The following is a 23,134-nucleotide window of genomic DNA, read 5'->3' as shown; positions in this document are numbered from 1 at the left end:
AGAGAGAGAGCTGTGTAATTACCATGTCACTCTGGAGTGCTGTGGTGTTGACGCACTCGCTGAGCGCCACGCAGCTCCGGTGCGTTTGAGGGTCGTTGTTTGGTTTCATGGTCCGTGAACCGGACGGCCGGTCCACGTCACAGATGTGGGTGAAATGCTACATTGTATGTGTGTGTGTGCGCGCGCAAGTAAGTGCCGTTGGGGTGCGCTTCTTCTGCGTTTTGGCGTGTGCGTAATGGTGGCGCATGGGCACATGAGGAGACTGTGCGGCGTTTGAGGCTTTTAGAAACCTCAAATAAAAAGTGGGATCCGTTAGAATGATGTTGAGGCTGCTGACTGTCGAGGTTTCATCGCGAGCTTCTTCCTTCCTTTATATATATATATATATATATATATATATATATATATATATATATATATATATATAAACAATGGTTTGTTCATCTTTCTAACAATGACACTCTGGAGAGCCGATCCACAGCAGATGTTGTTGTTTACTTGTTACGGTCCGCATGATGGCTGTGTCTCTCTCCCGCCCTCGCTGCATATAGGGACACATTGCAGTCATTTTGTGAAGTGAAGTTTCTTCTATTGCATCATTAGTATTGTGTGTGTGGTGTGTGTTGTGTGTGTTGTGTGTGTAGTGTAAAGGTTTCATATCGCTGCTTGTTCTGTCCCGTCTTTACGCACGGCCTTTGTGCGTAAAGACGGTTCCAATGAGAGAAAAGCGCCTGTGTGTGCTAACCAAGAAGTATATGGACAAGGAGACCCACACTCGCACAAACACACACACACACACACACACACACACAGAGAGAGAGAGAGAGAGAGAGAGAGAGACTGTAGTGATATGCGTCCATGGGTACAAGACAATCTTTGTCCTCTCAACCCCCCCCCCCCCCCCCCACACACACACACCCGTCCTTGTATTTTACAAGCAGGATGGGTGTGAGGGGAAAAGGAGGGTGGACGATACAAACATTCCCAAGGCTCACCGCAGGTTGTTTTACATCCGGAGCTTTTGGCCTGTTGTTTGACGCACAGTAAACACACACACACACACACACACACACACACACACACACACACACACACGTGTGTGCACCCACGCACATATGCGTTTAACTGGAGATTCTTTTGTTGGAGTGCTTTCAGATCAAACGTCTATAGCTTTCGGATGGACCTAGATGTAACTTCCAGGGGGAAAAGACGAGAAGAAAAACAGAAAAACTATGATGTGAAAATAGATTACATTACATTATATGTCATTTTAGATCGAAGTAAATGTCCAGTGTTGGAGTCAATCACATGTTGCTAATCAGAAATGGATCAGCGGGGGAAAACAACTCTCAACCCTTAAAACCTCTTAAACGATTAAAGATATAAATGAAACCGTCTGAAGAGCGTTACACACTTATGGAAATAGTGCTAATGAGGCCACGTGACACCCACAACTCTCAGTTAAACGAAACTAATGGACACCTCAGCCACATTTAAAACCGTAAAAAACAAAAACTCATGCGACATGGCATGCGTAAAATCCAACAAGAACAATATTAGTTATAACGCACGGCCGCCAAGGAAAAAACAACCGGTATGAAATAATAATGAGCCCGCGTGTTGGCTGTGTTGGGGAGTGTCCATTGTATATCTCTATTATCCCTCCACACTGATGCGAGGTCTCAAAGCGCCACTCCAGCTGTCAGAAAGCCGGCTAAACCAGTCGCGCTGTCCTCGCGCGCGCGCGCCTCTTTTTGCTCAGATCCTTCATGTAAATTGTTTAATGTCTCCTGTCACACCGGCAGAGATACCGGAGTGGAGCTTCAAACTTCTTCTGAAAGCACTCGGTCGATGCGCCCCGCGGTGGTGACGTCACTTTGAGACTTATAATAAAGAGCTCAGGACAACCTTGAAGTTTGGCTTTGAGATTAAAACGCAATATTACAATTTACATATCATTATTTTGTAGTCATTTGAAATGAATTTGGCAGCAGATATTCTTGTTTGTAGAAAATATAATATCACTCCGCCATGATGGATTCTGCTAGAAGCTTCGTTTAAAAAATAGTGCGTGTTATTCAACAACAAATGTTTAGAGGAATTTATTTATATATAAAAAATAAAAATAAACTTTTCTAGATGTCTGTACACAAGCTGTGGTAATTTTAAAATTAGTTGTAATATTATCTAACGCTCTCAAATTAAGTTTAAAAAAAAAAGTATTATTATGATGTGATTACATGGCTGTCCCGGGTGCTCCCGCGCCGCACTAAGCCGCTCTTACAGCGGCTAAGTACATGAGCGTGCCCCTCCTCGCCCTGAGCACCCCGTTGATCCGGTGTCCTCGCGCTAATAAGAGCAGTAAGAGGAGGCCTCTGCTCCCGGAAGTCCCTCCGCGTGCTCTCAAACTCTCATTTATAACGTTCACTTTGCACGCAAGGGAAGCCGCAGCCCGCCAGGCCCCACGATGCCTTCCCAGTCTGGGGATCCCCCCGCCCCCCAACGAGGATTATTCCCCAGCTTCACACGCACGATATTTAGAGACACGCTATCAATTATTTAGAAGAGAGAGAGAACAACTTATTTTTCAAAGTAAAAGCCTCCTCTGGTAAAACGATGGATAAAAGATGAACAGATGTCACCACATTTTTACCTTTTTATTTTAAATTTAAAAACCCTGTATTTCATTCCAGGCTGCAGTAATAAACTATATAATATATATCTGAATAAAATATCAGACTTAATTAAACAAACGTTTTTCTGAGGCTTTCTTTCTTTTTTCAGTAATTTCAAAATATAGAAAAAATATTGAAAATTATTAACAAACAGTGGTGACGGTAATACTAATAATAAAAAAATATTATTTATTAATCTTGCACAAAGCTGAGATTTTAAAACGCATGTCCTCGTGAAATTAGTTTTCTACATCCGGTGTGAGATAACGGGCCTGTGTGTTGGTGCTTGCGTGCGTTCGTGTGTGTGTGCGTGTGTGTGTGTCCGTGTTTTTGAGTGGCCTGGGTCCTTGAGGAAGTTTCAGTCCAGTAAACAGGAAGACGAGGAAGACAAAAAAGACAAAAAAGAAACTCCACATTTCATTTTTCATCTACTTCCTCCTTGTAATGATGATACAGGACTCTCCCTGCCCCCCCCCCCCCCTCTCTATTTGCCCTTTCCGCGGCCTTACACACACACACACACACACACACACACACACACACACACACACACACACACACACACACACACGCACACACATAAACAGGACACGCGTGACACACATTGAAGTTGCTTTTCTTGTTGGAATAATACAGCAAACGGTGAGAGAGGCAGCGACACGCGGAGAGGTGCAGCAGCTCCTTTGTGTGTGTGTGTGTGTGTGTGTGTGTGTGTGTGTGTGTGTGTGTGTGTGTGTGTGTGTGCTTGCGTGTGTCATCTGTTTCACGTTTATGTACACAGGGCAGCTTCTGCCTCGCCATTATGCGCATTATGCGCATTATGCGCATTATGCGCGTTGTGTGTGTTTATGTGCGCGCGCTCCTTTGAAACCTGTCGGGGCTGTCAGGAGGCGCCGAGCGCGGCTCCACGGGGCCGTGCGCGGGCGAGGATGAGTGTGTGTGTGTGGGGGGGGGGGGGAGTAACTAGTGCAATGGGGCCCTTTATTCTCTGTTTTCATTGCATTGCTCAAGGTGTGTTTGCCAGCGTGTGTGTGTGTGTGTGTGTGTGTGTTTGTTTGTGTGTGCGTGTCTGTGGGAGAGAGTGTTACGTGGGAGTGAATGGGTGTGTTTTGTTGTTTTTGGTGGGTTTATTGGCAGGGCATGAAAGAGAGAGAAAAAGAGAGAGAGAGAGTGAGAGAGAGAGAGTGAGAGAGAGAGCATCTGTTTGTAATGTACATTTCGTTTAGTTTACGCTATATGTTGCGGCCTGTGACGTCACCACTGCGGCTGTATGCGAAGATATTGTGAGGCCAAGTCTATTAAAATAAGAAGAAGAAAAAAAAGAGTAGCTGTTCCTTTGCATGTGTAATCTCTCTCTCTCTGTCTCTCTCTCTCCCTCTCTCTCTCTCTCTCTCGTCGTGCGTGATTGCTTTGCGTTTAAATGGGCATTTGCGCGAGGGCCTTAATGTCCTCGCGCATACTGATCGGGGAGCGGGGCGAACGGCGCGCGGCCTCGCCTCATGAATAATGCACGAGCAGGGGAGTCACCGCGAGGTCAGCAGACAGACTCGAGCCGCGCACAGCGATGCGCATGCGCAGGGAAGAGGATGTGGGGAGGGGGGGGGGGTAAACGAAGATACAGCACACAGCATCACACTGAATTGCGAACGTGTGTTTGTTCGTGTGTGTGTGTGTGTGTTTACTTACACAACAGGAGGGGAAAGGGATGAACAACTGGCTGTTTGTGTTACCCGTGTCCCCCATTTCCGGGTCAGAGCAGAGGGATGTTTACCTCGGACTAACCAACAACTTCCACATGTAAATGAGGCCGGTCGGGTAAATAAAGAAAACCCGAACAGCATCACGGGAATGATCGAACAACATGAAATAGAGGAGAGGAAATACAACATGTGGCCACTGGCGGTTTAAGTAGAGCGACGACATGAATGTATGTTTTATTTCCAGATTGTTTGGAATCAATAGTCCTTCATCGGAGTGTTTGCTTTGGATTATGGGTTTTGGGTTTTGGGTTAAGGGTTATGACGAGGCCGATAAAATTGCTAATATTGTATGATACATCTGCCATAACGCATGTAGCTGATTATACAATATGTTCAGAGTGGGTTGTTGATAGTGAAGAAAGATACTGTGGTCCTCAAATGTTTATTATTATTAATACAATTACATTACCAGTATTACAATTACATAATTATTACTATTACAAAATTATTACTATTACATTATTATTATTATCCAGGGCTATTGTTTATCAAATTAATGAACGCTAGACCGCTAGAATAATAATAGGAATTTATTATCATTCTAATACGACTTATAATCACACAATAATTACTTCGAGCTCCATGGCAAAAACAATAACACTACTATTCATTATGATAATAATATTTATTATAAAAATGATATGAGAACAAATACAAATATTCTCCCAAATATGGCACACTTAATAATGAACACAAATTACAATTATTCTCCTTAATATGGCACTATAACAATCATAATATTCATAATAATCACAATAATCACAATAATAACAACAATATGTCGTCGTCGTTGCTGCTGTAATGACGGTAGTCTTCTTCTGGCTCACTGTTTCCCGCCATGAACTAAAGCAACCGTATTTTGACTCCACGACAGGGTGCAGTTCCCTCGCGCCGCCACCAGAGCCCGCTTCAGACCAGGGCAGCGACGACCTGCGCGAGGAGCCCCCTGCACGCCCCCCCCCCCCCCCCGCCCTTTTGAATCCCCACCATCCCTCGTCAAACTCTCGCTGTCCAAACACACAACTGTCACAACCGCCGCCGTCGTGAGTTGATTAATGGCGACTGTTCGTCTGACTTTAGGTGTAACGGTGGAGAGAGGAAGGTTAACAACGAAGAAGAAGACGAAGAAGAAGAAGAAGAGGCGCCATCTTTAAGAGGCGCTGTGGTTTAACTCGCGCCTCCTTTCGGCTGCGCGCGCCGGAGAGAGCAACAAGCTAACCGCTAATCCACTTTAGCCCCGCGCGCGAGCGAGTGAGGAGCGCTTTCGCCTCCTCGTCGATTCCTTACGTCCTTTCTCGTGTCCTTTCTCGTGTCTTTCTGGCCTCGTGAGGCGGCCTGGTGTCCCAGCCCGACAGTCGGCTGGCAGCACTGGGGTTCACCGGAGTTGAAGGGTCAGCAGTTCACCGTCGGGCGTGAGTTCCGCCCTCGACTCCAGGCCCCTAGTTGCTGTACGTCAAAGGCACACAAAAAAGAGGGAGGGGAGAGAGATAGAGAGAGAGAGAGAGAGAGAGGGGGGGGGGGTTACAGATGAGAGAAATGATAGCAGGAGGCAAAGGAGAGGTGAAGGCCTGACCTTCCCTTCCCTTCCCCGGTAACAAAAGGCTGCAGCCTCCCCCCCCACACACACACACAGACCCCTCCACCGCGGTGTACAGAGGGAGAGATGAAGGGAGAAGAAAGGCAGGAAAAATGGAGGGGTTGAAGGTGGTGGCGGGAGGGCGGAAGGTATTCGGTGACATGGAGGTGGGTGGGTGGGAGGGGAGTGGGGGGGGGGGGGGTGCAGGTGCTTGGCTACACATTCTGTTCACACCAGATAACACATTTATGTCATATGGAGTCACTGGATTTTCGTTTTTAAAGACAATTATTATTCTATTATTATTCTTACTATTATTATTTTATTTTTATTAGTATTATTAGTATTATTATAATTTTTTATTATTATTACTATTATCATTATTTGTATTGTTATTTATTATTATTACTATTATCATTATTTGTATTGTTATTTATTATTATTATTATTATTCTATTCTAATCAGAGCTCACTGAGGTGAAAGAGAAAGTATGCTGATATTAGGCCTTTTTGTCATTTAGGCTTTTTGACCTGGTCTAAACGAAAATACACTGACTAAAATGTTTAAAAAACAATGTTATGTGTAATAATAATAATAATAATAACAATGTTAGAACCATATGATCGTGTATTGACAAAGATCTTAACAATACAATGCAAAACTAAATGTTCAGAGTAAGGCGACAGTCTATATTATTTAAAAGAAAATGGGCCACATCCATTATTTACGACACAATAGAGGACGTGTGTGTGCGTGTGTGTGTGTGCGTGTGTGTGTGCGTGTGTGTGTGTGTGTGTGTGTGTGTGTGTGTGTGTGTGTGTGTGTGTGTGTGTGTGTGTGTGTGTGTGTGTGTGTGTGTGTGTGTGTGTGTGTGTGTGTGATTAGTGGTTGTAAAGTGGTGGTTTTATGCTTGGAGCCAGCAGCTATTTATAAATCCCCAAAGCATTTTGTGTGGAGGTTGCAGCTCTTGCTCTTATCAGCTCCTCCTGTCACAACTCTGTTCTTATCTCAAGCATCTACGAAATATTGCTCCTCTTATTTGATCTTCTTCTGCAAGATTAATGTGTGAGCCCTGTTTACTTTTCCAACTAAGAATGAGCCTCAAACCATTTATGTACTGCTGTCTCTCTCTCTCTCTCTCTCTCTCTTATAAAGTGTATATACTGTCATGATAATTATAGTCATCATATGCTCAACTGTATATGTTCACCTCGAACTAAATGCACTAAGTCCTAACTGTTATTAATGTTGAATTTTTTTTAATAGAAAATGTGATTTTTCACAGAAGCTTTTTCACAGAAAATCTAACAAACAATAATTCAGCATAAACAGAAGCTCTTGAGTGGTCATATAAAGGAATAATCCAATGTTGTTGAGCTCGGACCTCAACAATGAGCCTCGGGTCGTTTATTCTCAGACACGAAGTGTTGGCGCTGTGCTTTATGGGTAAAACGGGAGGAGAAATTTAAGGAGAAGTTAGTGCCAAAAAAAAGATAATTGAAACAAATAATCCATTTATTGACTTAAACACGCAGAATAAATAAATAAAAACATAATCGGGGAATAACTACGTTACAGGATCGGTCTTCCTCCCAAATTAACTCAATTCAGAAGGCAGTGCGCATGCGCGCCCGTCGGTTTATTAAACACTGCTGCGTCGTTATCTTTAAATAAGGACAACAAAAACGCGAGGTGTTGGGCACCCAAAAATAAAAAGTGAAAGGTGAAATTAAATGGAATATTAAAAAACGTAACATGGTTACGTGGTCACGTGGAAGTCAAAGAGCCCGGGATACGTGTGGCCCGGTGGCCCCCCGGTTAACTCGGTATAAAGACCCACCGGCGGGACTCGACGTCAATATAAATCCACCTGATATCTCTGCGCGCGTGCGCGCTCACGCGAACGCAACACGTTTGTTTTTCTATCTGCAAAAAATATCTCTGTGTTTTTTTACTTCTTGTTGCGGGTTCACGTGTGAGCGCGTGCACACGTTGGTGTCATTTATATATTTGTTTTCCAACAAAAGGAGAACGGAAAAAAGGGAGAAATGATCCTGGGTGAAAAGAAAAAAGAAAGAAGAAGGAAAAAAAAAAAAAGCTGTGTGGGAGTGTGAGAGAGAAAGACCCCCCCCCCTTCCTTCTTTCACGTCTACTGGCCATTTTTCTTCGAAGTAATGACTCCAGCTCAATGTCGGCGGAGAGGGAGAGAGATAGAGAGAGAGAGAGAGAGAGAGAGGGGGGTGGGGGGGTGGAAGAGGGTGTGGAAGAGGGAGGGGGAAGAGGGAGGGGGGTTGCCTGTGCTCGGGGTGAACGGGAGGTCAGCGCGTCTCCAATATTAAACTGCGTACCGGGGACGCGCAGTGACACGCCTCGCCCGTTAAACAAAGAGTGTGCCAAACTGGCAGATTCATTTGAGGAAGAAAAAAAAACTTGAGTTCGTGCACACACACAACACTTTGCGCCTTAAAGAGCCCGCAGTCTGCACACCGCAGCCGCGCTCCGGCTCCCTCAGCCCCGCCGCAATCTGCTCGCTGTAACACCGGGAAACACTCCGAACGGCCACCGGCGACGGGCGGGCGCGGGCGCGCGCGCGCGCGTGGGGCGAGGGGGTGGGTGGGGGGTTCTCCTTTATTAATGAACGTGAATTCGGTTTGGGTTTCTTCTCTTTTTTTCTTCTTCTTCTTTACGCACGGGGACGCACCGGTGCCGGTGTCGCAGCGCTCCGGTCCGGTTGTTTTTTAGGTATTTTTTGTCGCTCACGCTGGATTATCATTGTTAAAAAAATAGTCCTAAATAAAAAAGGGTTATTCACCCGGGATTCCGAGCGACGCGGTTCCGACACTCCGTCTTGTTGACACGGAGTGAGGCGCGTCTCCGCGTGCGCGCGCGTGCTATAGCGGGGATGTCCACCCGAAATGACAGCGATTTTTTTCCTTCTTTTTTTCCTCTTGTGTCCTCCCTTAAAGCCACGAAGCCCCGAAGAGGTCAACAAACCTGTGGCGTCGGAAGACCGGAGAGAGGGAAGGACGGAGAACCGGGACGCGCGGAGGCTGAACCGGGAACGCTTCTCTGGGTGGAGGCTGGGGACAAGAAGAAGAGAGGAAGAAGAAGAAGAAGAAGAAGAGAAGCCGATTAGAAGAAGAAGAGAAGTAGATTAGAAGAAGAAGAAGAAGAAGAAGAAGAAGAAGAAGAAGAAGAAGAAGAAGAAGAAGAAGAGTGGAACACGTGATACGGACTTGTTGGACAAGTAAAGAAGCAGCAGAAGAGGAACGTGCACCGACAACGGGGGCGGGGGGGGGCTTGACGTGATGGCGACGCCGGGAAGGAGATCCACGGGCAGCTCCAGAAGAGTGAGTACACCGTCTTGTAGAAGCTCATACGCATATGGTTGTGTAAGTGTGTGTAAGTGTGTGTGTGTGTGTTTGGCAGGTGCTTTGCCCATGTTGGGAGGAAGGGGAAGACCACGTGTTTCAAACCCCCTCCTCTTCCTCCTCTTGTCGCCAGGAGCCCTTTGGTTATAACAACTTCATCAACGTATATATTTATATATGTGTGTGTTGATCGATGATGGTCTGTGCAAGCGCGGCCTACACGGTGTTTCCTCTGCGCGCGCTCCGTGCGCCTTCAATCATGCAGGTTGAGGGTAATTGTTCACCTGGGGCTGGATGACGTCACGGGGCCATAATGGAGCATTTGCTGTGTGTTCCTCTTGTTCCACTGACACTAGCGTGTTTTATATTTGAAGATATATACAAAAACCAATGGACATTTGTATATATGTTCCTATATATATATATATATATATATATAGATGAATAGATGGATGGAGCTTTTTAGATACGGCGTATATTTACCATAACCACACACAAACACACACACACATTGGTACAACCAATATGCCACCGAGGTTGAAGGCAGGGTCGTGGCCTGTGATAGGTTAAAGGTCAGCTGCAACTTTCTCTCCCATATCGTCCTAAATTAAATTATTAAACATGCTTTCTATAGCTCAATATTTAAATATTAATAATACTAATAATAATTTTGAATAGCATGGCATCTCTATTGCTTCATATTGTCTTTTACATGTTATTTGTCTTTTGAATAAGTAAAGAAGACAAATAGCTGCAAAGAAATCCGTTGGTGAAATGTTCCACTTGTGGAATAATAATAATAATAATAATAATAATAATAATTATTATTATTATTATTATTATTATTATTATTATTATTATTATTATTATAATACTTAAGACACAAAGGGGGAAAACACACAGTATTAATAAATCGAGTTGTTCTTGCTCTGATTTCTGTGATATGCTTATTATGCGGTTATTACCAGATTATTATCCACACGCACCAGGCCGCGCGCGCCCGTGGTTCCAGCTGTTTACTTCCCCTGCTGATTACTAATGTGCCGTTTTATTCTGTTTATTAACTGGCTGCAGAATGTCACCCCCCCCCCCCCCCCGCATCGTGCACGCGCCCCATCAACACAAATAGCTGGTCACATCCGGACCACGCAGCACCTCTTGGACTCGGTGCTGCGTGGTCCGGGTTCTGAGGCCGTTTGTTTAGAACCGACAACCAATACGAGTACTGATATATATATATATATATATATATATCAGTACTCGTATATATATATATATTTAATTCTGCCTCGAGACGTTTGGCCTCCAGAACCGGAAGATTAAAAAAATGTAAGAGGGTAAAAAGGAGGGAGCACGTTTTGGACACTTTACGGAACAATGGAGCAACATCTGCGGAATTTTGAATTGTATTTAGTGTTGAATATATGAAGCAGTATACATATATATTAATGTATATTTTTATTTATTTATTTATTCATAAATATATATTAATTCATATATATATATATATATTTAGTATTACTATTAATATACATATATTTAAATAGCATATATATAAATATATACACATATGATATGTACATATATATATATGTAAATATATATATATATGCATATATATATATATATATATATATTTATATATCCTGACTGCCATAAGGAGGGAAAGGCCGACTTCATTTGTTACCTGCTGTCTGAACACTTTGCATAACAATAACAGGGGAAGGAGCTCGATGTATTTCTCAAACTGCACAAAAGAGCAAAAATCATTTCTCTTCTTCTTTGTTGGCCCGAAAGCTTCTTCTTCTCTTCTTCCTCCTCTTCTTCTTTTTCTCTTCTTTTCTTCTTTTCCTCCAACTCGGTAATATTTCACCACATTGACAAGTGGGTCGTTGCACATAATGCCGTTTAACCTCTTTGTGTCCCAACGTTGGAATAATAATAATAATATAAAAACATTTTTTTAAATACATCTACGAAAATGCAATATTTTATATATTTTTAAAGCAGCGGATTCCGTATTTCAGACTCCAGATCCAGATAGTACAACACATGAAAATATAATAAAAATACATATACATCACAAGTAAAATACATATAACTCCACATGCTTTATAAATACCCAGCTGCATGTACACCAATGTCTCCACATCTGGACCTACAGATCAGAGCTCATCACGATGAGTCCGTCCCGCCGACGGCTCGTCGCACATGTGCCCAGAAGAGCGTTATTTCCGCATCCAGAGACATCGTGTGTATGAGCTGCTGACGGGACACACTTTGCGGAGAGGAGCAGGTCGTAAATGTGTGAGTGACTGTAAAGTTATTTATTCACACCACCGGCTCCGCTTCCGCTCCCCGAAGACAGCGGGCTGCTGTTCATTTGGTGTTGGAGCTGCAAACCGGACTGACCTTTTCCTCCCTCTCTCTCTCTCTCTCTCTCTCTCTCTCTCTCTCTCTCTCTCTCTCTCTCTTTAATGGCATCTGGATGAGCCACAGAGAAAAGCTGGTTTTAATACACCGCTAATTGATTCTGATAAGTGTATAAGCCCCTCGGTTTTATTGCCTTGATGGAACAATGTCGCACTGTGGTGAGGAACCCGGCTCTTCCCATATCTCTGCAATCTAAACATCTCCTCTGGTGTGTGTGCGTGTGTGCGCGCGCGCGTGTGTGTGTCAGCGCATTGACCTCTATACCTGCAGCCGGTAAACAACGGGGCCTCCATGCTGACACAAACTTGACAGAGGGCCGGGGAAGTGGCGCAGGCAGACTCAACACACACCTTGATCGATACCTGAGATACCCCCCCCCCCCCCCCCCACACACACCCCTCCCCCCATAGGGCCTATAGTAGTTGGGGTCAAGGCCAAAACACGCCCACATACCTGGGCCGCTCACGGTGGGATCGGAGCGAAGGGCACCGGTGACCCGGTACCGGGGCCGGTGGACAGACGGGGAAAAGCCCGGTTTGGTGATTTGAACTTTTTTAATTTATGTATTTATTCACGGAAACAAGAGAACATCAATATAGCCTTCAGCAGATTATAGAGGAGAGACATGTGTCACACACACCGGGGAAATATGGCCAAGAAAATATGGACAATATATCATTTATGATTCTAAATAGATAGATAGATAGATAGAGAGATAGAGAGATGGATAGATAGAGAGATGGATAGATAGATAGATAGATAGATGGATAGATAGAGCGATAGATAGATGGATAGAAGATAGAGACCTTCCGGTGTTTTAGTCAAATTCCTTTTTAATTCATTTGGGTCCGATTTTTTTCATTTTGTTTTAGGACAGACTGTAATGAATGTTTTCCCGTGAGTGATATTTATTCATGTATTCATTGGTCTCCGTTCTTCAGTCAAATTAGTCAGAACCGTTTCTGATTGGCCGCCAAGCGATCTGTCTGTCTGTCTGTCTGTCTTTCTTTCTTTCTGTCTTTAAAAAAAAGTTATTTTCATGAAATGGTCCCAGTGCCATGTTCTCCCCGTGGCAGCGTGGGTTCCCTCCGGGTTCTCCGGCTTCCTCCCACAGTCCAAAGACATGCTGCAGGTTAATTGATCTCTAAATTGCCCATAGGTGTGAATGTGAGAGTGAATGGTTGTATGTCTCTATATGTGCCCTCGATGGACTGGCGGCCTGTCCAGGGTGTCCCCCGCCTTCGCCCGATGTCAGCTGGGATCGGCTCCAGCGCCCCCGCGACCATAATGAGGATAAGCGGTATTGATAATGGATGGATGGTCCCGGTGCCGTCGCGTCGCGGAGAGGTTCTGTCCGTCGGTTCTGGTTCGTTTCATCACAACAATGTACATTCTGTTTCTTGTGTTGTTTCTTTCCGTGGATGAGAGCGTGAGGAGCTTTTTCATTGTGAATAAAACATTTGTTTTAAACGGAGAGAGACAAGGACATATTGAAATGTGTTAAAACATCCCCAAGCTATACATTCTGTGTTATAACATCGCTTTACACATTATAATATTTTATAAGGCCTATAATAAATCATATTTAATTCTCTGGGCACAATGTATGCGTTTGTACTATTCCCCTCTACCTTAAATCAATGCACATTACATTTTAAACAATATGCCCTTTATTTTTATTTTTTTCATGAAGCTGAAAATGCCCCCCCCCCCACCCCCCGCGAAGATGTTTATGTTCATGTGTCCTTATCTATTTCTTTTATTTAATATAACTTCATTTCCTGTCGAGGTGCAGACGGATGGGAATATTCCAGTGTGCAGTTGTTGTTGTTGTTGTTGTTGTTTTTATTATGAAAAGCAATAAAAGTCCAGCTCGGTGTGTGACCCCCCCCCCCCCCCGCGCCTCCAGAGAGCCGCTGTCTTCTATATCTACCCTGTAGATCCGGATTTGTGTCACCATCATTGCAACAATCACAAATTCGCTTCTAGGGGAGTATATAGTGGATGTACACGCGCCGGCTGCAGCGGGGGCTCGTGCACGCGGGCCCGGAGGAGAGGCCTCTGAGCGGCTCGCTGCTGGGCCGCGAGCCGCCTTATGGACCGCTGCCTCACACGTGGAACTGTGGAAAGGTTAATAATAATAATAATAATTTTCAAAAAAAATGTCGCGTGCACCCATCAGCATTATTGACACGTGCGGATTAATTCATCTCACGAATATGTGGCCGGTTGCATTGTGACGCGCGCGCGCGCGCTTCTGTTCCCCTTTGATAGGAACTCGATGCGAGTTACATTTTTATTTGTTATGCCTTTCGATCATCTCACCCCAGTTTTAAAGGTTGAATTTAATTTTGTTATTTATTTATTTATTATTTGTCGGGTTGAAAAATTGATGCGGTCGACTGTACACTGTTCATCTAGGGGAACGGGGGGGGGGGGGGGTGTGAGAGGGAGGGAGGGGTTAAGGTTTCGATTTAGAGACGGTCAATTTTCTCGAAACAAAGGACTTGGATATCTCCATCATCTTGCCTGTGTGTGTGGGTGTGTGTGTGTGTGTGTGTGTGTGTGCGCACCTTGAGCCTCACTGATAACTCCTTTTTTAAAATGTATTTATTAGATAGAACACGTATGTCAGTCTCACGTATGAGCTGGAGCTGGAGCTGGAGCTGATTCTGCCATTTTGTTCCGTTGATGCTCAGAAAACACAAGAGTGAGACTGACATTGAGTGAGACTGACGGCGGCTTTAGCTCAGTGGGGTAAGAGGGTAAGAGGTCCTCCCTGCAGGGGTTGTGGGTTCGATCGTTGCCTCCCATTAGTAGTTGCAAGGTGAAGTTGAGTTGAGCAGGCAACCCCCCTTGCTTCTTGGGCGCTTCACTGCAGCTCTTATAACTAAGGATGGGTTAAATGCAGAGAAATGTTGCAGCACGCGCGTGTGTGTGTGTGTGTGGTGTGTGTGTGTGTGTGCGTGTTCCTGCAGCTTCTGGGCGCGTGTCAGAATGCAAACGTGTGATTCTTCTTCCCTCTTCTAAAGCTGCGCGTGTGAGTTTGGCGCACACTTTGGCGCAGCGTGTACGTTCGAGCCCGTGCACTCTACTTTCTTGTTTATGGTGTGTGTGTGTGTGTGTGTGTGGGTGTACACCCTCCATGTTGATGTCGGATAGTGGAGGTGAGAAATAAATAAACGCGTCCTGCTTGTTCATGCACGGTAACACGGCTACACACTCAAAGGGTGTGTGTGTGTGTGTGTGTGGGGGGGTCAGAGCCAACCTGTGCCGGGCTCTCCGATGCAAACAGGGTCTGCATGGTGATTTAGAAGGCCCGCGTGGAACCTGAATTAGTTGATGAATTTGCTATCGATCCCCAAGCAGCCAGATTTATCTCTGACACGCGGCGGCGGCGCTGGGTGGCGCGCAGCTCCCTCTCTCTCCCTCTCTCCCCCCTCTCTCTCTCTCTCTCCCACTCGCCGTTATTAGAGATTTAAAAGAAGGAGAAGAAGGGAAAAAGCTGGCAAGCACGTCTACACACACACGCGCGCGCGCGCAAATATATACACGCGTTACAGGCGCCACTTTAAATCCCCCGAGCACTTTCTTTTTTTCACTTGTTTTTCTTTTTCTTCTTCCTCTTCTTTTTCTCTCTCCTTCTTTTTGAAGTCAAAGCCAGGCGCGTACAACAACACAAAAGGGTGAGGGAGGGGAATGGGGGGGGCGGGGGGAGTGTGAGGGAGGACTTGTCATACTGTATACTCTTGTTGCTCGCGCGCGTGCCCTCGGTTTTTGGTTTCGAACCGGAGCGCCGACATGTGGCGGAGGGATCTACAGGAGAGAGAGAGAGAGAGAGAGGAGGGAGCGGTGCTTCGGGAGGCTCTGAATGCTCACAAACGGAGGCCATATGATGATGCGCGTGCGGGGGCCGCGTGTGAGCGTGCATGGGTGTGTGTGTGTGTGTGTGTGTGTGTGTGTGTGTGTATACGAGTAATCCCATTTCCTTATCCGGGATTCATCCTCGGAGGCGCGCCATTGGCCGGCCCGCCGTCACGTGGCTTCTTAACTTTGTTCACTTGACAGAAAAGTAGGAGGGTTCAACGGAACAGGGAATAACCGAAGAGTAAAGGGATGAGATATAAATTGTAGTTATATATTTTCCGAGTAGGTGCAATTCCACAAAAAGACTGACATTAATGGCCATGAGCTCCTATTTGATCAACTCCAACTATGTGGACCCCAAGTTCCCGCCGTGCGAGGAGTACTCACACAGCGACTATCTGCCCAGCCACTCGCCGGACTACTACGGCTCCCCGCGGCCAGAGGCGGCCGCCTTCCAGCCGGACTCCCTGTACCACCTCCACCCGCCGCCGCCGCCGCCGCCGCGCGGCGAGCCGCCGTACACGCCGTGCCGGCAGCAGCCCGCCGCCGCCGCCGCCGCCTCGGTGGTGGTGATGTCCCCGCGGGGTCACGTCCTCCCCGCAGCCCCCGCGCCGGAGCTGCGGAGCGGCCGCTGCGACTCGGTGACGCCCAGCCCGCCGCCGCCGCCTCCGCCGCCCGGGACTACCTGCGACCTCACGCCCCACGGCCGGGCCGCCTCGTCCCCCGCCAAGGACCCGGTGGTCTACCCGTGGATGAAGAAAGTCCATGTCAACATCTGTAAGTGCTGCAAACTTCTTCTTCTTCTTCTTCATCCTCCTCCCTCTCTCCCCCCTCTCTCTCTCTCTCCCTCTCTCTCTCTCGCTGCGCCTTTGTGCGGCCATGCAGTCAGCTCCCGGTCCTCGGGCTGACTCTACCCGGGCTTCTCCTCCCTGTTTCCCCGCTACCAGCAGAGGAGAGTAGCCCTTGGGTCAAGATTTACGACCGTCTGTTTGCAGGGCCAATATAATTACACCTCCATAAATTTTTATGACGCCTCTCCGCCGCGGCGCCTCTTGAAGTCGTCCGGTTCTCCGGTCTCCGGCTCCGCGGCTCTAATTCCTCGCCTTATGACAACTCGGCGCGAGCCCATAACTTAGCTTTTTTTATGCTTTGGTAATTTGATTTTAAGTGGTCGGGTTGTATAAACGGTGTACTTTACTCGGCCGAGCCTTCCTCCCGCGCGCGTTGTTCCGAGGGGAGGCACAAGTTTTATGGGCAGCTGAAATATTCATGTTTATGGAGCTCGGCCGTTAAACCGCTAATGTAAAAAGAAGAAAGGGGAAAAAAGCGAATCGCTCCCGGTGCATCACGGCGGGGTCCCGCGGAGAGACCCGCTGCCTCCTCTGTGTGCGCGCGACGGGAGAACCGGGAGTTCTGCTCGAGGGCGACACACACATACAAACAAAAGAGAGAAAGAGAAAGAGTGATGTGCACTTTTATAAAGTCCCGGCAACGCGCTCCCTCCACCGGGAGCTTCTCTCGCTCCTCGACATTTATTTATTTGTCTTTCTCTCTGTCGCAGTTCTGTCTGCTGTCAACAGACTGCGGCGCGTTTGATCATCACCCAGTCGGCCATTCAGTGCCCCCCCCCCCCCCCACACACACACACACAAACACATTTATTGTCTATCAGTTTATACCAGGCCATAATGCCCATGCATGGGTCAGAGCTGCGCTGACTGGTTGTTGTTGTTGTTGTTGTTGTTGTTTGGGTTGGGTCGAGCTTCCTATAGAGGCGGTCCGATCTCAGCCTGGGTGTGCTGAGAAAGGGGTGGGGGGGGGGGGGTTACACCTGACAACGTGCGTGCACCTAAAACGCAACCGTTCACGTGAACGTATAGTGAGACAAAACGAGTTGCGCGTGCATGGGAGCATATGTTCGTGGTGGGATGAAAGAGGGGAGGGGGGGGGGGGTTGTAGTCATTTACGGGTCCGCAAGGTTACGGCCATGTCGTCCTCCCGGTTGATGCTCGTAACGCTCTGTGACGTTTTGTTTTGCTTCTCCGAGCTGCGCATGCGCAGTTCGTCCTCCTGAAGGATGTGAAATCAGTGGTTTGCTACCCTGTGATGTTTATGATTGAATACGTCATCGTTTTAAATCATTCATTTCACCGTGGCCATTGTTATTATTATGACCGGTGGCTGTATTTTGGAGTTTCACCAGTCGTTTATATTGTATCCCTCCGGTGGTTCCGGTTGTTGATGTTTATATATTTACCCCCCTTGTTGCCCCGCAGTGAGCGCCAACTACACCGGCGGGGAGCCGAAGCGCTCGCGGACGGCCTACACGCGCCAGCAGGTCCTGGAGCTGGAGAAGGAGTTCCACTTCAATCGGTACCTGACGCGCAGGCGCAGAGTGGAGATCGCGCACACGCTGTGCCTGTCGGAGCGGCAGATCAAGATCTGGTTCCAGAACCGGAGGATGAAGTGGAAGAAGGACCACAAGCTGCCCAACACCAAAGTCCGCTCCGGGACCAACAACAACAACAACAACAACAACACAAACTCCCAGGCTCTAACCGGCTCCCAGAACCGGGCCGGGCCCCTATAGCCTCATGGCGGCCCTCTCTCTCCTTGGGGCTCCTTGAACGCCGCGCTGTGACCGGAATAACGCCTGTGCTCTGAAGGGGGCTGACGTTATATTCTATAACAGGACGTTATGACGTGGTAGGGGGGGGGGGGGGGGGTCCAATTCATAAACCGGTGAAATGAACACACGGAGAGGAGAAGAAGGAGAACTGGACGCTTCTTTTTGCTTTCCCCTTCCTCTTCTCTCTCTCTCCCTCCCGGCTTTTATATATGTCTTTTATACTCTCCCCTCCCTCCCTCTCTCTCTCCCACCCTCTCTCTCTCTCTCTCTCTCCCTCCCTCTCCGTGACCGTATAGGCTGAGGATAATGGGCCCCGCGCGTATATGCATTCATTTTTTATTTTTTATTTTATTTGGTGAGGTGAAGATGGATCCTCGTCTTCATCTTTAATCATGCCAGACTCGGGCCCCATTTGTCATGTTTACTCTGCAGGTACAAAGCAAAGGGGGTGAGCCGCGCCCATTACCCCCTCCGCCCCGCCCCCTCCCTAAACCACAACCAAATAAATGGAACTCTGGTTTTGTCTAGAGAAGTATTTCTTACACACGCGCACACACCCCTCGGTCCGTCCCTTATAGCACTCCGCCATCACGTAAACCCTCCGGTGTGACCCGGTGTGACACCAGGCAGTTGTTTATCTTTTCGTTTGACGACAAAATATAGCTTTTACATTTTCTTTATAAGAGCTATAATTTTTTTTTTAAATTCAGTATTGATTGTTTTTCTCTTCCGTTGCTTCTCAAAGACAAGGTGTGTGCGTGTGTGTGTGTGTGTGTGTGTGTGTGTGTGTGTGTGGCTTGTTGGTGTCGTGATGTTGTGTTCAGGGAACCAGAGAGCAGCTTTATGGATCTGCATAAACAAAGGACAGGAATATCTAAACCAAAACCATGCATGGTAGCTCGAGGACACATGTACACGCAGCACGATAATACAATGTACTACCTATTACCTCAGTTCTACTTATATATAAATATAAATATATTTTATTGTTTCTTTGGTCCTCTTATTTTCTCTTCCCGTTAAATGAAGTTTTTAAAATATTTTTGCTGAAATTGTGTTTCGAGTTTATTATGAGAATTATTAATATTAATATTATTATTATTATTATTGCCTGCAATACAATAAAAAGCCCTATTAATTTCTTGTATGTGTAAGATTTTAAATTATTTTCTTTAAATTAGGAGGGAAAAAAAGAAAGGAAGAAAAATAATTTAATTACACCCGATGGTTCCGGTCGAGGACATTCAGGAAAACAAGGAGACTTTTTTATTGCATGTCTGAATAGTGTTGATTATTTTTTTCTATTTTTTTTCTATTTCTATTTCTATTTCTTTCTCTTTGTCTTTTCTCCGCACATTAAATGCGCGCGCACTTCCTCTCCCCTCCTCGCCTTTCATCTCTCTCTCACTCATTTTAACACATTTAATTCCTGTCTCTCTTGTTCCTCCTTTAATTGTTGTTATTTTTATTTACATTCCAAAGATCCCGTTCCTCTATGATTATTGATAACTATAACGATGATGGTGGTGTTGTTGAACATGTGTGACCTCCTCCGATGAGTGTAAGTCTGCTTATGCCGCTTCGGTGTCTATATACCTTCCTATTATTTGTAAATAGTTCATAGAAATTTAAATAAATGGCTTAAAAGGTTAACTCTCCAAACCTCTTTTGTCCCCCCCCCACCCATCCCCCCCTCCCCCTCCTCTCAGAATTCCGGGTTTCCTCATATTCTTCTAAACATTCCCAGCATATAATATTGTTAAAGTCAAGAGGTTTTATTTGTCTACAATTTCTCATGTAATATTAATATTTTTATTTTTATTTGCCTCCATTAAAAAAAAAGAACACACATAGACCTCCAAAGGATGTCTAATATATATATATATATTACAAAATAAAATAATATATATATTTAAAAAATAATAATAATATATATATATATATAAATATTAAAACATGTGTGTATATATATATATATGAATATATGTATGTATTACAAATATATATATATATGTACAAATATATATGTATGTATAATATATATATATACAAATATATATATATATATTTAAAAAAAGAATATATATATATATAAATATATGTATACATACATTACCGTGCACACAATAAATAACGCCGCCTGTGTTTGGTTTTGCCATGTGGACCTGTCTCCGGGACTCAGCGGCCTGCGATGATTAATCTGCGGCGCCCATGAGTGATCTCGGTACATTACGTCCTGTAATCTCGTTTTAAATCACAAACCGTCCCTCCGTTTCACTCCCGTTCTCCCGTTAATTTAACGGCTGCTCAGGCGCGCTTTGCACCGGGCTCGAACACAGAATGTGAGCCCCCCCCCCCCTTCCCCTACCTCTCCTCCTCCTCAACCCCCGCCCCTCCTCCTCCAGAAAAAAAGAAGAATTAAATAGTTTTCTCGGTTCGTGGTCTTTTAATGCTTTAATGAGTGTATTTTTTAAACACACACGCACGCGCGCGTTTCCCTATCGGTGTTTCCTGGACCGGCACATGTGTGTTTTATTTTTTCTTTATATATATATATATATATATTTTTTCTTCATACATTACAAAAAAGAGGCGCGAGCAGCCGGCGCCATAGCTCAAACCCTGACAACCAAATAGATAATCAACAAGACGAATGGCTTCTTTTGTGAGGCGCGGCGCTCGTATTAATTTTCATTTTCTTTTCTTAGAGCAGGTATCGAAAAAAAAAAAAAATAGAGCAAGAGGGGAGTGTGGAGGGGGGGTGTAGAGAAAATAGCATTCCTCTTTCGATGAACTTTAAGCAAACAAAAAACGCGACCCACCCCCCCCCCCCTCCCCAAATTGGTCCGCTTCGTATTCCTCGGCCAGGAGAAGATTCACTATTACTTGTGGGTTGATTTCTCTCCGGGCCTCGTGCCACCGAGACGCCCTCCACCCATTTGTCTGTTTTCTTCCCGTTTATAACACGCCCCCCCCCCATAACATCGGGACAAAGCACACACTGCGCCAGAAACATGGTGAATTCAAATAAAAACGGCTTAACCCCTCCTCGTTAACCTATACATCTGTTTGTTATTGTTTTTATTATTATTTTATTTTGTATTATTTTGTATTATTATTATTAATATTATTATCAATGCAAAGATCAATTTAAATATGTCTTCTCCTCGGCTTCCAAGTAACAAAGTCGAGTTTTCGTTCTAGCCGTATATCTATATCAATATATGTATATATATATATCAATATATATATATGTATATATATCAATATATATATATATATCAATATATGTATATATTGAAATATATATATGTGTGTATATATATATATCAATATATGTATATATATATGTGTATCTCAAAATATCAATATTTATATTTAATATATATATATTTAGATATGTATATCTATATATATATACATGTAATCTAATTTAATTTAATTTATATATTATTATTTTATATATCTATTTGAATAAAGTATAACAAAAAAACCTCCTCCACACACACAAGAGATCATATTTTTTCCTGTTATTTCCAATTATACCAATTGTGCCATAATGGAGCACCAACACACACACACACACACACACACACACACACACTCCACAATAACCCCTAAAGCTCTCTCAGTCCGAGGTGAAATAAATGAATTTGCGTGCCGCGTGACACAATAAAGAAATAATCCTGATTCTTTCTCTCTGCCTCCTTTATCAGCCGCGGCCTTCTGCCGCTCCTGTGAATGGGATGAGGAGTGTGTGTGTGTGTGTGTTGAGGATGCCCCTCCCTCCCCCCAACCCCTGTTAAAATAAAGTTCGACCCCATTATTTGCCGGACGGCACCTCCAAGAAAAATGCGAGAATTATACAAGAAGCAATCATTAATCACTTGTTCTTCTTTAAACACTTCTCCTTCTTCTCCTTCTCCATTGTCAGCCACACACAAGACCCTTCTGCCCGGGGAGAGAGAGAGAGAGAGAGGGAGAGAGAGAGAGGGACAGACAGGGGAGAAAGAAAAAAAGAAGACGTCTTGGAAGACACTTGGAAGACAACCCCCCTTTCTCCACCCTCACACACTCACACACACACACACACACACACACACATACACACACACACACCTCCCCTTCCCACCCATTACCAAGCTTCTTTTTTTCTTTTCTTTTTTACACACCCCACAAAAACTTCTTCTTTTTCTTCTCTTCCTCTATTGGAAAGAAGAACAAATCCCTCCAGAGAAACTCCCAACACACACACACACGTGTTCAGAAAGCCCTCGCGCCGCAGGACGACATGGCCCGCGGGTCCCCGCGCGCGGCGGTGGCATCCAAGGTAAGAGACCCGATGGGCCCTTCAGTCCGTGTCCTCTGGTCGGGGCCCTGTGGCCCCTGTGTTGTGGCCCTTATGGCCCACTTGGCGTTTTTATGGTTTTATTGCCCCCCTGCGCATTTGGCGAGGTCAGCCGCAGAGCCGCGGGCCGCTTTGATGCTCCGCGCAGGGGACGCGTTTGTGCTGCAAGGTGTGTGTGTGTGTGTGTGTGTGTGTGGCTACAAATGACAGCCTTGTGTTTAGTGCAACTGTTGTTGTTTGGCGCTGTTGTCTCCTCTGCGTGTGTTTCGGCCGCATCTGTTGCCCCGCGCGCGCGCCGCTGCGTCCTTTAGGCACCCATCGCGATCCGGCTCGATTTGTTTTCTTCCCGAAACTTTATGTTTTACTTCCCAAGGTTTTTTTTAAATGACGCAGTTGGACAACACGCCTCGCGCGCGCGCCTGCGCGTGACCCGCGCGGCTCGCGCTAATGACAGGGTGAATAAATAACTGCGTG

The 23,134-nt window shown here is 45.5% G+C and overlaps 2 protein-coding genes across 3 annotated transcripts in view; both read left to right on the top strand.

Moving 5' to 3' along the window:
* The window catches only part of hoxb3a (homeobox B3a), an 84,618-nt gene that overhangs the window by 23,264 nt on the left and 38,220 nt on the right, over window positions 1–23,134 (top strand). For both annotated transcript variants that reach the window (XR_008830761.1, XR_008830760.1), the window contains exon 2: window positions 8,979–9,362. The gene's annotated coding sequence lies outside the window, so the exon portion shown is untranslated. The remainder of the gene's footprint in view (window positions 1–8,978; window positions 9,363–23,134) is intronic.
* hoxb4a (homeobox B4a) lies at window positions 15,692–18,311 on the top strand. The gene is made up of 2 exons (XM_056408127.1): window positions 15,692–16,460; window positions 17,960–18,311. Exons 1-2 carry the CDS (start codon window positions 15,998–16,000, stop codon window positions 18,271–18,273), a joined length of 777 nt encoding a protein of 258 aa, XP_056264102.1. The 5' UTR covers window positions 15,692–15,997; the 3' UTR covers window positions 18,274–18,311.

This window comes from Pseudoliparis swirei, chromosome 23 (genome assembly GCF_029220125.1).
Source record: "Pseudoliparis swirei isolate HS2019 ecotype Mariana Trench chromosome 23, NWPU_hadal_v1, whole genome shotgun sequence".
Lineage (NCBI taxonomy): Eukaryota > Metazoa > Chordata > Actinopteri > Perciformes > Liparidae > Pseudoliparis > Pseudoliparis swirei.
Note: the sequence above shows the minus strand (reverse complement) of the source record. Positions and strands in the feature narration are given on the sequence as shown.